This window comes from Felis catus, chromosome D1, assembly GCF_018350175.1.
Source record: "Felis catus isolate Fca126 chromosome D1, F.catus_Fca126_mat1.0, whole genome shotgun sequence".
Classification (NCBI taxonomy): domain Eukaryota; kingdom Metazoa; phylum Chordata; class Mammalia; order Carnivora; family Felidae; genus Felis; species Felis catus.
This window is the reverse complement of record NC_058377.1, coordinates 105933905-105948651: the sequence shown is the minus strand read 5'-3', so window position 1 is coordinate 105948651 and position 14747 is coordinate 105933905. Positions and strand designations below refer to the sequence as shown.

Sequence of the window (14747 nt, the reverse complement as noted above, 5' to 3'; positions counted from 1 at the left end):
GAGCATGAACGGGGGAGGGACAGAGAGAGAGGGAGACACAGAATCGGAAAGAGGCTCCAGGCTCTGAGCCATCAGCCCAGAGCCCGACGCAGGGCTCGAACTCACGGACCGCGAGATCGTGACCTGGCTGAAGTCGGACGCTTAACCGACTGCGCCACCCAGGCGCCCCCCCCAAAATTTTTTTTTAAAAAGTTGCGGCAGGCGCCTGGGTGGCTCAGTGGGTTAAGTGTCCGACTTCGGCTCAGGTCACGATTTTGAGTTTCATGAGTTTAAGCTCCGCATCGGGCTCTTTGCTGACAGCTCAGAGTTTGGATCCCACTTCGGATTCTGTGTCTCCCTCTCTCTCTCTGTTCCTCCCTCACTTGCATACTGTCTCGCCGTCTCTCTCTCAAAAATAGATAAAGAATAAAAAAAAATTAAGAAAACATGAATAGCAAATCATGGTGAACACTCAGGGGACGCACTGGATTAAAGGAGGTGCAAACCTCCTTTAATCGGATGACAACACAATGCGTCGGAGGGGGATGAAATTTGTTGGCCAAATGGGGATGCTTTGGAGTGTGAAAGAGGTCGCAAAATGGATGGAGAGCCAGGACAACAGCATAAACCAGGATTCTCCTGAGGAAACTGAGATGTGTGGTCACCCTCCATTGGTGGCAATCTCCTCTCCGGTTTCGCGGGTCTAATCGGAAACCAGTCCTTGTATGCAGAGGGCAGGGAGAGACAGAAGAAAAGGTGGCCACTCCAGGTTGGTAGGTGGCAGGTTTAATGAACAAAGGAACCGACACAGGAGGGCACCTGGGTGGCTCAGTTGGTGAAGCGTCTAATTTCAACTCAGGTCATGATCTCACAGTTTGTGAGTTCAAGCCCCACGTTAGGCTCTCTGCTGTCACCACAGAGCCCTCTTTGGCTCCTCTGTGCCCCCCACTCTGTCAGCCCCTCCCCCGCTGGTGCTCTCTCTCCCCCTGTCTCTATCTCAAAATAAATAAATAAACTGAACATGAGGGGCACCTGGCTAGCTCAGTGGGTGAAGCGTCCGACTTCAGCTCAGGTCTTCTGCGGCTCAGGGCATAATCTCATGGTTCGTGAGTTTGAGCCCCACGTGGGGCTCTGTGCTGACAGCTGGGAGCCTGGAGCCTGCTTCAGGTTCTGTGTCTCCCTCTCTCTCTGCCCCACTCCTGCCTGTGCTCTGTCTCTGAAAAATGAATAAACGTTAAAATAAATTAGGAAAAAGAAAGTAAAGACAAAAAAGATGGGTAGATCTCCACACCTATGTTCCAGAGTCAGAAACTTTATACAGAGGCAGTAAGTGGGTTCAGTCACACTGAACACAGTTCAGATGGTCTCAACACGACATCATAGTGTCTCAAGGCATTGTGGTTGGAGCAGCTTCTGGGGTGGAATAGGGCTAAGTGGAACCCACATTCCAAGAACAGGGCAGGTGGGTGAGGAGCTCCCAGTTTCCAGGGTCCAGCTCATGGGTCAACTGGAGGTCACATCCTCTCCCCCAACCCCTCCCCATGAGGAGTGCGTGTCATTTCTCCCTATATGTAGATAATGGGACAAGAGAGGTCACGTAACTTGACCAACGGCACACCGCTTATGGTTGGCAGAGCTCCTTAGGGACGGAGCCTGGTGTTTCTGACTGAGAGACAGCTCCTGACACGACCCCCTTGGTTTGACCCTTGTGGACGTCCACTTTAGGGCTCCAATGGATTCTGGTGATCTTGACTCACACTACTGCCCTATGTGAACTCCAGGTTGAATTCTGTGTGCACCATCCCCCTCCGCCATCCACCCAGTTTTCTGCTGGAGGCCTTTGCTCCCTGTGGACTCCCCTCCCCACTGTCCTTGCCTCAGTCCTACAGGGATGAAACTCCTCATTCACTCCTGATGGCACATCCAAGACAGCCTGCCCACTTCTGCCCTTCCCTGGGCCCTGAATCTCTAGGGATCTCCCTTGTCGACACCCCTTGGCACTCTGCGAGCAGCTCTCCCCTGACATCTTCAGAATCCCGATCCCATGGTCCCTCCTCTCTGTTAGGCTCCCCGAGGGCACTGCCTGTGCATTGCTGGCCATTGTGTGATGGCAGCGATAGAGTGGTGCTTAATTAATTGTTGTGTAACTGCTTTTCAGGGCAGATGTTGGATTTATACAAAGATTCTACTGATGATATTACATGTTTTATCATTAGGTCTATTTCAGAGAGAAGCACGTTTACATTTGACTCTTCAGTAAAGTCAGGGATCAAACCCAACACTAAAACCAGTCATCCACCTGTCATTCTGGTGCTACCTCCACTTTCTTTGTGTTCCTGAATGAAGACTCCTTTCTCCTCTCTCCTTTTTTAAGCATTATTTTTTAATTGATTTGTTTAAATTTTGTTTTTACGTTTTATTTATTTTTGAGACAGGGAGAGACAGAGCATGAATGGGGGAGGGTCAGAGAGAGAGGGAGACACAGAATCTGAAACAGGCACCAGGCTCTGAGCTGTCAGCAGAGAGCCCGACATGGGGCTCGAACTCACGGACAGTGAGATCGTGACCTAGGCTGAAGTCGGACGCTTAACCGACTGAGCCACCCAGGCGCCCCTAATTGATTTGTTTTAAATTTACATTCAATTTAGTGATCATATACTGCAACAATGATTTCAGGAGCAGATTCCTTAATGCCCCTTACCCATTTAGCCCATGCCTCCTCCCACAACCCCTCCAGTAACCCTCTGTTTGTTCTCCCTATTTAAGAGTCTCTTATGTTTTGTCCCCCTCCCTGTTTTTGTATTATTTTTCCTTCCCTTCCCTTATCTTCGTCTGTTTTGTATATTAAGTCCTCATATGAGTGAAGGCATGTGATATTTGTCTTTCTCTGAATGACTAGTTTTGCTTAGCATAACACCCTCTAGATCCATTCACATAGTTGCAAATGGCAAGATTTAATTCTCTTTGATTGCCGAGAAAAATCCATTGGGTTTATATATATTATACACACACAATATATATATCTTCTTTGTATATATATATACACAATATAGATCTTCTTTATCCATTCATCCATTGATGGACATTTGGGCTCTTTCCATACTTTGGCTATTGCCAATAGTGCTGCTGTGAACATTGGGGTGCATGTGTCCCTTTGAAACAATATACCTGTATCCCTTGGATAAATACCTAGTAGTGCAATTGCTGGGTCGTAGGGTGGTTCTGTTCTTAACTTTTTGAGGGACCTCCATACTGACTTCCAAAGTGGCGGCACCAGCTTGCATTCCCACCAACAATACAAAAGATATCCTCTTTCTCCGCATCCTCGCCAATATCTGTTGTTGCCTGAGTTGTGACTGTTAGCCATTCTGACATGGGTGAGGTGGTACCTCACTGTGGTTTTGATTTGTATTTCCCTGATGATGAATGCTGCTGTGCAGTTTTTCACGTGTTGGTTGGCCATCTGGATGTCTTCTTTGGAGAAATGTCTATTCATGTCTCTTGCCCATTTGTTCACTGGATGATTTGTTTTTGGGGTGTTGAGTTTGAGAAGTTCTTTATAGATTTTGGATACTAACCCTTTATCTGTTATGTTGTTTGCAAATATCTTCTCCCATTCCGTCGGTTGCCTTTTAGTTTTGCTGATTGTTTCCTTCGCCGTGCGGAAGCTTTTTATTTTGATGAAATCCCAATAGTTCATTTTTGCTTGTTTCCCTTGCTTCCGGAGATGTGTTGAGTAAGAAGTTGCTGCGGCCAAGGTCAAAGAGGTTGGCTTGCTTTCCCCTTGAGGATTTTGACGGCTTCAGCCTTAAATATAGGTCTTTCATCCATTTTGGGTTTATTTTTGTGTCTGGTGTAAGAAAGTGGTCCAGGTTTATTTTTCTGCATGTCACTGTCCAGCTTTCCCAACACCACTTGCTGAAGAGGCTGTCTTTATTCCTTTGGATATTCTTTCCTGCTGAGTCAAAGATTACTTGGCCATATGTTTGTGAGTCCATTACTGGGTTTTCCATTCTGTTCCATTGATCTGAGGGTCTGTTTTTGTGCCAGTACCAGACTGTCTTGATGAGTACAGCTTTGTAATACAGCTTGAAGTCTGGGATTGTGATGCCTCCTGCCTTGGTTAAAGTTTCAAGATCACTTTGGCTATTCGGGGTCTTTTCTGGTGCCATACAAATTTGACGATTGCTTGTTCTAGCTCTGTGAAGAGTGCTGGTGGTACTTTGATAGATATTGCATTGAATATGTAGATTTTTGGGTAGCATTGACATTTTAGCAATATTTGTCCTTCCTCTCCAAGAGTATGGAATATTTTTCCATTTTTTGTGTCTTCTACATTTTCTTTCATAAGGTTTCTATAGTTTTCAGTGTATAGATTTTTCACTTTGGTTAAATTTATTGGTAGGTATTTTATGATTTTTGGTGCAATTATAAACGGGATCGATTCCTTGATTTCTCTTTCTGTTGCTTCATTGTTGTGTATAGGAATGCAACCGATTTCTGTGCATTGATTTGTATCCTGAAACTTTGCTGAAATCATGGATCAGTTCTAACAGTAGTTTTGGTGGAATCTTTTGGGTTTTCAATATAAAGTATCATGTCATCTGAACAGTGTGAAAGTTGGACCTCTTGTCCTGGATGAGGACTTTGATGTCACAATAGGGAGAGGGATGTGGAGTGCAGGAGGAAGTGTGAGCCCCTGCCCTCCATAGACTGGGCCACCTCAGTCTCCCTGTTCCTTAGAAGTAACCATAATCTTGATCCAACTGAACTTTGATCCAACGTAACCTGGATCTATCTCATGACTTGAGGCTACACACCGGATTTGGAAGCCACGCCAGGATCAGGTGTTGCCTGCAGTTAATTCTCCTTGGCTCATTCACCAAAACCCTGAACTTTACACAACTTGACATTTCCAACAGACATGTGGTTAGCCATTTACTCCCGACACATGTGGGACAGTTCATATAGCTCATTAGATATCCACACCATTATCTTCTAGATTGACTTAGTAATTTTCCTCCACTATGTGCCAAGATTTTCTTGCCAACCATAGGCAAGCACAACTGTGAACCTCTGGTTCTCAGAGGGCATGACAAGAGGGACACGGGAGAACTGATATAAAGCTTTTCCACTGGGAAGACAGGGATTTTCAACTGAAGCTGACTGACTCCCTCCTTCCACCCAAACCTGTGGACATTTGTCAAAGTCGGGAGATGTCTTGGGTGTCCCCACAGGGTGAGGGGGATGCCACTGGCATCAAGTGGTAGAGACTAGCCGATGCTCAGGTGGTCTACTCAAAACAAGAAGTTTTCAGCCTCAGTTGACAATAAGGCCTTGATTCAGAAATCTAGTGCTAGAGAAATATCTAAAAACAGTTGTCTTTGTAGTGAAAGGTCAGTAGTGTTAGATAGCCTCACGCTAGGTGGACAGTGAGCAGAGCCTCAGTGCAGACAGGTGCCAGTGGGAGCGTCAGCATCTGTGTTGTTTGGTGAGCAGAGCTCAGTCTCATGTCATGTCCAGGGCTTTGCCCAAGTTTGTTCTTGGTCACGGAGGACCTTGGCTTCATTCTGTCATCCACATCCTTGTTTTCCTTCAAAATCCAACTCAGTCATCAACCTCCTCCTATAGTCTGCCTTCAGGGAGAATGCGTAGCTCATAAGGGTCTAGTTCTTTGGTGAATGTCTACAGGCCTTTGATTTCTATGATAGAATCTCCCTCCCAGGAATATACTTGATATCTTTTTTCAGTTCTCTTTTGTCTTGTCTTTTGATCTGATCATGAGTTCCTTAAGGAAATCCATTAATTCTTTCCATAAAAGACACAAGTTGCTCCTAAGTTTGGTACAGTGTACATTCCAAGTTGACCTGAGATAATTTGCCACTTCACAACCTATTTCTTGCCAAATTTCCACCTGACCATTTCTTTGGCCCCTCTTTTTCTAGCCTGTCCTTTCTTTTCATTTCTAACAATGTCCTGTGTTTTGCAAAATTTGCATTTTAAAATAGGGTAAGGAAGCACTGTTCAAAAAGGAGACTAGTGAGAAACGGCTTCCACTGAGAAGCACTGGAGCCATGTCTCTCCGTATCCACACCATGCAGCCTCATACTCAGCTACCACTTCTTTCACTGTGTCTCCTGGTTTTGACGTGTTCGCAATATTGTTAAGTGTTCTCTATTGATTCATTCATTAAAACCTGTGTTATAGCCTGTGTTGACTGCATCCCATGCCTTATCTTTCCTCATCTACTCTTTTTTGGTAAAGCATATCCTCCCATGCCTTTTGAGAAAAAGCTCAATGGAGATAAAACTTTTGAAGATTTGCACTTCGGAAATCTCCATTCAGCGTCATGCTTAAATGACATTTGGCTGCACAGAGAACTCCATTCATATGCAATGAAAGGTTTAAGCCTGTGAATTTTTACTATTACTCCTGTGTCTTCCAGTCTCTTGTTGAATGGGTTTTTATTCCCCATCCTTGGATATGACCTAGTATTTCCTTCAGAAAGAAATACCTTTCTTTGAGTGATGTCGAAAAAAAAAAAAAAACCACAGAAATGTGTTTTGATGTGAGGACTGAGTGAGATACTCAGTTTCATAGTTTTCATTTATAGGAAATTTTCTTGTAGTCTTTCTTTGATTTTCTTCCCACCATGATCTGTGTCATTCTGGAAACCTGATAGCTGGGTCTCATGGACTTATGCTTTCACATGCTTTTCTTTTCTCCAACATTTGTGTTCTCTATTTGTGTTTCCGTAATACATACATTATTTTTGTTCCAAGATTCTGCTTTGTCCTTCAACTCGTTATTTTTTTCCAGCTGTCATATTTTTAATTTTTCCAGAGCTCTTTGTTTTACTCTGAATGTTTTTTTAAGCCATAAAGAGATGAAGAGATCTTGGTAATCTGGGTTTTCTGAAGATCCATGAAAGAATCCATGGGAGAAAGAGCTGCCTGGCCCAGAAACTATGGACTAATTGCAAAAGAGTATGAGTCAGTTAAGAACTTTCTTGTCTTCTTGTCTCTCCTCATTTTAGGCCCCAGCTCTGTCAGAAACTATGGTTAGCTGCTGGGGGGCAGAGAAAGTAGTAGTAAAGGAGAGAGAAAAAGGAGAAATCTCCATTTTGGAACAATAGGAGGTTTTGGCTATTATACAGGCCTGAATACGCTAATTTCAGAAGAGAGACATTAAACTTCATATCCTACAAAATGGAGAACCTTCGAACGTTTGCTCGAAGTAAGCAATGGCAAAAGCAGAGTTTTGTGTTCAGAGTGTTGACCTTGTCATAGAGAGGAAGATGGATGTAGGGAGGAGCCTAGGACGAGGGGGTCCCTGGGCAGAGAGTGGTCATCTGTGTTCAGGGGGACAATGAGAGGCCTCAAGGACAAAGTCAAAAGACTCTATGTACATCAATCCTTCCTACTTACTGTAACTCAGTTGTGAGTTCGAGTCAGAGTTTCTGGAAAATTAGATGTATCTCAACCAAGAAGAATCTAGGAGGCAAATCAAACAGAGAGTGGACCCCAGACACCCTTTGAGTGTGAGGCTCAGCCGCTCTGGGGACGTATGTCCAGTGGAGATTGCATTACAGGCCTGCTCCCATTTAGTTATCCTTCTCCTGCCTCAGAGAGCTATAGCTTCTGCAGTCTGTGTGTGCACGCACACATGTGTGTATACGTGCATGGGTGCGTGTGGGTGTTTGGTAAAGTAGACATAACATAAAAGTTACCATTTGAACCACGTTTAAACGTACGATTCAGCGTCATGAAGTGCATTCACAATGTTGTCATGGCTACCCATTTCCAGAACCCATGTCAGACAGAAACTCTGCCCTCAGTAAACACGAATTCTTTCAACTTCTCTTCTCCCAGCCCCAGCCTTTACAGTCTTTCTTGATCTAACTTCACACTCTTGATCAGCAGCTCATGTAGGAAAATGTTCCCACATGAGACCCTGAGTTTATTAGTTTTATAACAATGTAACCGCTGAATACACCTGAAATTACTGGGCTTGAAGGGCCACAGAAGTAGCTAGGGAAAGGTCTTAAGGGAGACGGTGGCTGGCTGACTCAGTGGGAAGAGCACGGGACTCTTGATCTTGGGGTCATGAGTTTGAGCCCCCTGTAGCAGGGAGAGACTACTTCGATGAAAATAAAACTTAAAAAAGGAAAAGAAGGATCTCAAGGTGAGCACTGTGGTGATGCTAGGGTCATCGGAGTCTCATGGAGGTCCTGCCCTTCTTCCCGGTCAACAGGTGGCACCTGCTTCCCTAGTCACTGAGCAGCTGGCACCCGAAGGAGTTGGAGATGAGGAAATGAGGGCTGCGTGGGTTTTACCTGCAGAGATATCTACATGTGTGTACAGCAGCTGGGGGGAAGTCTGGGCATCATTTTGCTTTTTAGGTCTTCCTGGGTGATTCTAACACAGAGCCAGGGGTGAGGAACGCTTGAGTAAGACATTCTTCCTCCTCACATTCAATGGTGTTAATCATCTTTTCCCTTCCCGGATACTAGCAGGGACTGACACAGAACATGTAAACCTTCTGGGATAATGACCCACCCATAAGAGTGCTCGGTAGATGTAAGTGCTCACTATTTGATCAACAACAATAATGACTGAAACAATTTGTTGTTCTGAATTATTGATTTCTCTCACTCTCAGTTCGAACCCACAAACCGTGAGATCAGGAGCTGAGTCGACATCAAAAGTTGGACGTTTCTCAGAGTTTGCAAGAGCTCCATGATCCTTGTGTCCACCGAGCATAGTTTGTAGGCTGACTATGGAATGCGTTTCACACAATGGGGACCTATTTCAGTGTGCATGCTTTTTGATGTGTTAAAAATACACACCTACTCTAAAGGCGTTGCTAATAATTGATGATACTAGACAGCTGTTAGCTTCTATTTCTCGGCCAGAGGTAGCATCAACTACCTACTATAATTTGAGAGCTAGGTTTAAGATTCACAAAGTCCTCTTACTCATATCATAACATTTGGAAGCCCATGCCCTCTAGTAGTTCATGGTTATAGTAGTGAGATCCGATTCACAGCTTGAGAGGAGGTTCACTGGGGCATCGATGAGGAGGATGTACTACAGGAAGGGTATCGCAGAGCCCAGAGAACCATGTAGGAGACTTTAAACCAAGTTGGACAGGACTGGATTTGGACTGTGATGACAGCCCTGGGGATGGCAAGGAGGGGAAACTCAGAAGTGAGGAAGTGGGAGTGGAGGGGGCAGAACTCAGTGAAGTTTTGTATGCCGGGGAGGGGGAAATGAATGTAGTAAGCTACCAAAAATATACACACATCTTTTTTTTTTTTTTGAGAGTGAGAGAGAGAAAGATAGAAGGTGGGGGAGGGGAAGAGAGGGAGGGAGACAAAAATCCCAAGCAGGCTCTGCATTCTCGATGCACAGACCAGCACAGGACTTGAACTCACAAACCATGAGATCATGTCCTGAGCTTAAATCACGAGTTGGATTCTTCACCAGCTGAGCCACCCATGAACCCCAAACCATACCTGCATCTTATTGTTGGCAGCTTGCAATTATGCCACTCATGGTTAAAAAAAAAGGGGGGCGCCTGGGTGGCTCAGTTGGTTAAGCGTCCGCTTCAGCTCAGTCACCATCTCGCGGTCCGTGAGTTAGCCCCACGTCGGGCTCTGGGCTGATGGCTCAGAGCGGGGAGCCTGCTTCTGATTCTGTGTCTCTCTCTCCTCTGCCCCTCCCCCGTTCATGTTCTGTCTCTCTCTGTCTCAAAAATAAAGAAACGTTAAAAACAATTTTAAAAAAAGAAGAGGACTTTGTAGATGCAATAAAAACTAGATTCTGACACGGGCAGCTTGTCCTGAATTTTCAGGATTTCTAGGATATATGCAACCCCATATATTTTATATGAGGGAGACAGAGGCAGATTAAGAGACACAGAAAAGGAGAAGGCCCTGTGACGTCTGAGGGCAGAGATCAGAATGAAGGGGGCAAGAAAGGGAATGCTGGTTTCCAGCCATCAAAGCTGGAAGCACCCATGAATAGATTTTCGCCTCAATCTTCCAGAGGGATGTGGCCCTGCTGACACGCAACTTCTGCCAAGTGTTACAGAATGAGGACCTCTGTCTCCCAAAGTCTGAGAAAATAATTGATGTAAACCACCAAGTGTGTGGTAGTATTTTTCAGCGGGCACTGGAAACGAATCCAGGAGCCTAGGATGTATCCACATTTTCTGCATTGGGTACCTCTTTGCTTGGGGCATTAGCCAGAAAGGGGATTCAGGGAAGGGAGAGTTGGTTGTAGGCAGACAGGGTGTAGAGTTTTATATATTTCTTCGGAAGTAACTGGCGCTTTGAATGCGGATGCTTCGATGGCAGCTGGATGCCGTTTCTGGAGCTCTTGGGAGAATGTGTGGGAAAAAGCATCAGCTCCACGTGTCGCTGAGTGGTCTAGACCTGATGAGCAACGTGTGTGTGCAAAGTGAAAAAAGACGTAACTGAAGGAGGAATTCTGGAGAGTCACTAACGCTTCAGAAGTGGACATAAGACAAATTGCACGAGACAGTTCATAGGATGGAAACCCCAGCGAAGGTGTGAGGACCAAGCAGTTTGGCTGTGCTTGTGATGAGGACAAAACATTAGTGATGCTGCTGGTTGGGAAGCATGTGACTAGCCAGCCAGCTGGGCTGTGGGTATCCTTCAATACAAAACCATAGCAGGAATGTTTTCATTGCTCCTTGACCTGGAACTCAGTTTTCACTCAAGGCCATGTGAATGGGAGATGTATAAAATGATGCACGATGATTCCTGCACAAACATTTCCTCCTGTGATCCTGGTTCCTCAGGCCCCCGTGGGTAAGTGGACATTATCGCTCTGAACTTTACTATTGACAACACCCAATGGCCACTTTGCGGCAAGAGCCATCCCAGCTCAAGGCTGGCATGTGTTGAATAATAACAAGACAAATAGAGAAGTGCAGGGCAAATGATTTATTGAAGCAAGATGTTGAAACCTTTACATTTTCCAGAAGATCAGGTAATCACTGCAAGACAGAGGTACTACGATGTAAGATTTAAATTCCACACGATGCCGTGATTTTCCCCTGAAATAGATAAAGAAAGAGAGAGAAGGTTAGTCACACTGCCCCTGGGGATGACACATGAGCATAGACTGTCAGTCACAAGAAGTTGTCAGTAAAGTTTTAACGGACAAAAGGCAAGTAGAATGGGCACAAGACAGGAAACCGGGGAGGCTGGTCAACTAAATATACCTGAGGTGACTACAACAAACCATGCAAGTCGTGAGAAAACCGTTCCCACAGTCTGGCAGATAAACCCAGAGGTGACTGCGTGTGAGGCTGAGGTTTCTAGTGGAAGGCAGAGCCTCCCGGAATCTTTCCTCTGATATGCCAGGGCAGAGGACTCTACTTTTTCACTGCAAAGGGGATACAGGGGTGAAAGACTGGAAAAGGGGTGGGAGGGGACTTTGGGGGTACTTCCTGGAGATTCCCAGGCTCATGGTGTGGCAACTCAACCCGATGGCGCATCTCCTGGGTACTGAAAATTCAGTCCCTGTGGGCATTTGTGACTGAACCTGGTGACCTCAATCCAGCAGTCGATGTGCTGAGAGTCTCCTTTAAGTATCTTATTTTTTGACGAAGATGTAATTTCGGTGTGTCACCTTCACACGGGGACACAGGAGGCACAGCGAGCAAGGCGTGTGGTTGTGGGCTCCATAAAGGACGGAATGGGAGGTGGGGAGTGGCGGAGTGGGCCGAGTTGTGGTGGGGAGAGGCCTTGGCTCTGCAGGAGCTGGCTCGGTGTCCCCCTTCTGCCCGCACCAGCTGCCCTCCGTGCTGTCAGGGCACCGAGCTGATTCCCTCCCTCCATCTGTCTCCCTATTCAACATCCCAACACCCGACATGAGATTCCCCAGTGACTGTGTCCACTGGGCGAGGGGAGCTCGCCCTCAGAAAAGCTCCCAGGCAGGGGGGCAGCCACACTTTGACCCTTTAACACCACTGCGTGGGGTCCCAGTTGTCCTTCTCCTCAGGGCACTATGGGGCACCTGGCGCCCAGGGAAGTGACCTGAGCAGGAATGTGCCCAGACTTAGTGTAGCTCCCACATGTAACGCCATCCACCCTGTGGCCACCCGTCACCCTCTCAGGAGCGTCCTGTGAGGCTCCGCCTCCTGTGCCCCTGGCAGAGCAGCACCCTGGCTGCCTTCCTGGCTACTCAGCTGAGCAGAAGCCCCTGTGCACAAAGAAGAAAGAAATTACCAATATTTTTATAAGTGCCTGTCTTCTGGAATCGGAGATGTTATCTGTGCAACTCTTCACATCCAAAACGGCCTGAACGGCTTCTGGAGGTGCACCATAGTTTGCAAGTGATACCTTGAAGGCACTTGTAGGTTTCAGGAGAAAGCCTGAGAGATCTTCAACCAAGGCTGGACAGGGCAACGCATTGGCTAGGGAAGAAAAAGAAATACAATCGATATAAGGAAAATCACGCATTTCCTGTGGTTCCCTGAGGTTAGAACTAGACAGGAACCCCAGGGGTTTTATGATCTCATCCCACAGCAGTCCCGACATGGCAGCTGGGGCTTCCTCAGATCTCAGAGGAAGCACAGAAGAGCCAGGACTAGAATACTGGCTTACTAATCCCTAGTTCAGTTTTTATCCTTTTTAAAGCACATCCCTTTGTCTCCAGGACTCTCCTGGTTTGCTGACATTCACTTTCCTTATAATTCGAACAATTAAGTTTTGCCTATACAGGATGACACCTTGTTTTGGTGTTGAATATCAGAGAAGAGGAGGTTTGAGTATCAATTTTTTATTTTTAAAAAATGTTTTAATGTTCATTTGTTTTTGAAAGGTAGAGAGCACAAGAAGCAGGGTGTGGTGTGGAGAAGGGGTTACAGAGAGAAAGAGAGAGAGAGAGAGAGAGAGAGAGAGACAGGGAGACACAGATTCCAAAGCAGGCTCCAGGCTCTGAGCTGTGAGCACAGAGCCGGGCGTGGGGCTTGAACCACGCGGACAGTGAGATCATGACCTGAGCTGAGGTCCCACACTTCAACGACTATGCCACCCGAGTGCCCCTGAGTATCAAGTTTGTAAGTGAATAGCAGAGTGAGACCTTACCAGAGAGCGGAGAAGTGTGGGTAATCTGGAGAAGAGTAGATCAAACTATATATATGTTGGAGGATGCTACTTTGAGACTAAATCAAAGAATAAGATTGTTATTGGATGCAGGCATGGTAAAAAGTTAAACACACGCATACAAAACAACCCTCAGGTCACCAGTCTGAACACCTTTAAATCTTATACACAAAGTTATGATTGTTTTATTTTCCCTGCAGTGATGTACAGAATTCCTTAGAGAGGGTGAGTGACAGGAACTGAGGCTCTTTCCTGAACCCAGTGGGATGGTGCAGAAGCCTGAAGTGACCAGAGTTCCTGGTGTGGGCTCTTTATCCCCCACCCCCTGTCTTTGTAAGCATGCTGCAGCTGGGAAGTGCCCTACTAGGCTCTGATCTGAGCCCTGATCATAGAAGTTGAGAGGTTCAATCAGAGGCAACGTGGGGAAAGAGGAGGGTATTTAAAAAGTCAGATGAAACAGAATGACTCAAGAAGACGTGGGTCCGTATCACGGGTAAGAAGACTTACAAAAATATTGTTGAATGGATGGCTAGAATTGATCCAGATGGACAGAAATCCCACGATTGCACTAGTTCTACTAGTCCTAGTTCCAGTCTTAGCAGAACTGGTAGTACTCGTGGAAAAGCAGGGGACTGGCAGATACAGTGAGATCTACTCACTAGTAGATATAGTGAGTGCTGCTGCTTCCCAGAGCCCCCTTGAAGACTTATTATTTAGAGACTCAGAGAACACTAGCTCTTCTGCCCCTTCTTCTTCTTTTTTTTAAAGAAAGCCACTTAAGTTGACCTAGTTCAGAGAAGGGTACTCACCAGGGCTGGTGCTGGTCTGATTAGAAATGATACTCACCCTCATAGCAGCAAAGAGCCAGAGTGACCAGCAGGACACTCAGGAACAGCCTCATGGTTTATTTTGCTTTGAGTTTTCAGCTTTAGTGAAGGGTGAGCAGTTAGTCACTGAACTCAGGAGCCTGAGGAGCCCAGGAGTATTTATAGCTAGAGGGCCTCCCTCGTGCTGCCCAAATAAACATGTGGTCACGTCACGGGCCTGGCTTTCAGCCCTCCCTTCCTTAGTCAGGGCTCGTGCGATCTATCGGTGTCACAGACCTCAATGCTTGGGTCAGTGTTCCTGTATACAGGCATTGCTGGCACCAGGCATGTCTCCTTTGTAGCAATAACTGAGGTTGTAGTTTTACAAGTGTATAGTCGGTTAGTTGATGCACACCGCCCTTGACATTAACTCCTTGACTGAAGATGCAGCCTCTGGTTCTGTTCATCTTTACTTAAGCGTAGTGCCCGGCACACCGGGGAAGAAAATCAAATATTCTTTGAATAAGTGAAGGACCTGAATCAAGAAACCACTGCTCTTGGTTAGGGTATATCTTCAATGTGAAATGATGCTTGCTAGGCCGGGTTTGCCTCCGGGCAGGTGAGAGGCAGAAAGGTCAGTAGCATCAGAATCAGAGTAAGAAATGAGTGGTTTTCGGTATCCCAAGATGCCACCGGGAAGACTCTCTCCCCAACTAATTTCCTATTCTAAGCTCAGATGTTTAAAAGTATCAAAAGATATTTCTTTTTTTTTCAATATATGAAATTTATTGTCAGATTGGTTTCCATACAACACCCAGTGC

At 45.9% G+C, this 14747-nt stretch overlaps 1 protein-coding gene across 1 annotated transcript; it reads right to left on the bottom strand.

Moving 5' to 3' along the window:
* Window positions 1–10936: 10936 nt before the first annotated feature.
* LOC101085573 (secretoglobin family 1D member) lies at window positions 10937–14100 on the bottom strand. The gene is made up of 3 exons (XM_003993504.4): window positions 13967–14100; window positions 12242–12429; window positions 10937–11064 (listed from the first exon to the last, which is right to left on the bottom strand). Exons 1-3 carry the CDS (start codon window positions 14019–14021, stop codon window positions 11035–11037), a joined length of 273 nt encoding a protein of 90 aa, XP_003993553.2. The 5' UTR covers window positions 14022–14100; the 3' UTR covers window positions 10937–11034.
* Window positions 14101–14747: the final 647 nt, after the last annotated feature.

What these genes read in the sequence shown, in the direction of transcription:
- LOC101085573 (XM_003993504.4), bottom strand. Translation starts at nt 14,021, where the DNA reads ATGAGGCTGTTCCTGAGTGTCCTGCTGGTCACTCTGGCTCTTTGCTGC. An exon ending in GGCTCTTTGCTGCTATGAGG is followed by an intron (nt 12,430 to 13,966) that starts GTGAGTATCATT and finishes TTTCTTCCCTAG; the next exon opens with CCAATGCGTTGCCCTGTCCA. An exon ending in AGGCACTTATAAAAATATTG is followed by an intron (nt 11,065 to 12,241) that starts GTAATTTCTTTC and finishes TATCTATTTCAG; the next exon opens with GGGAAAATCACGGCATCGTG.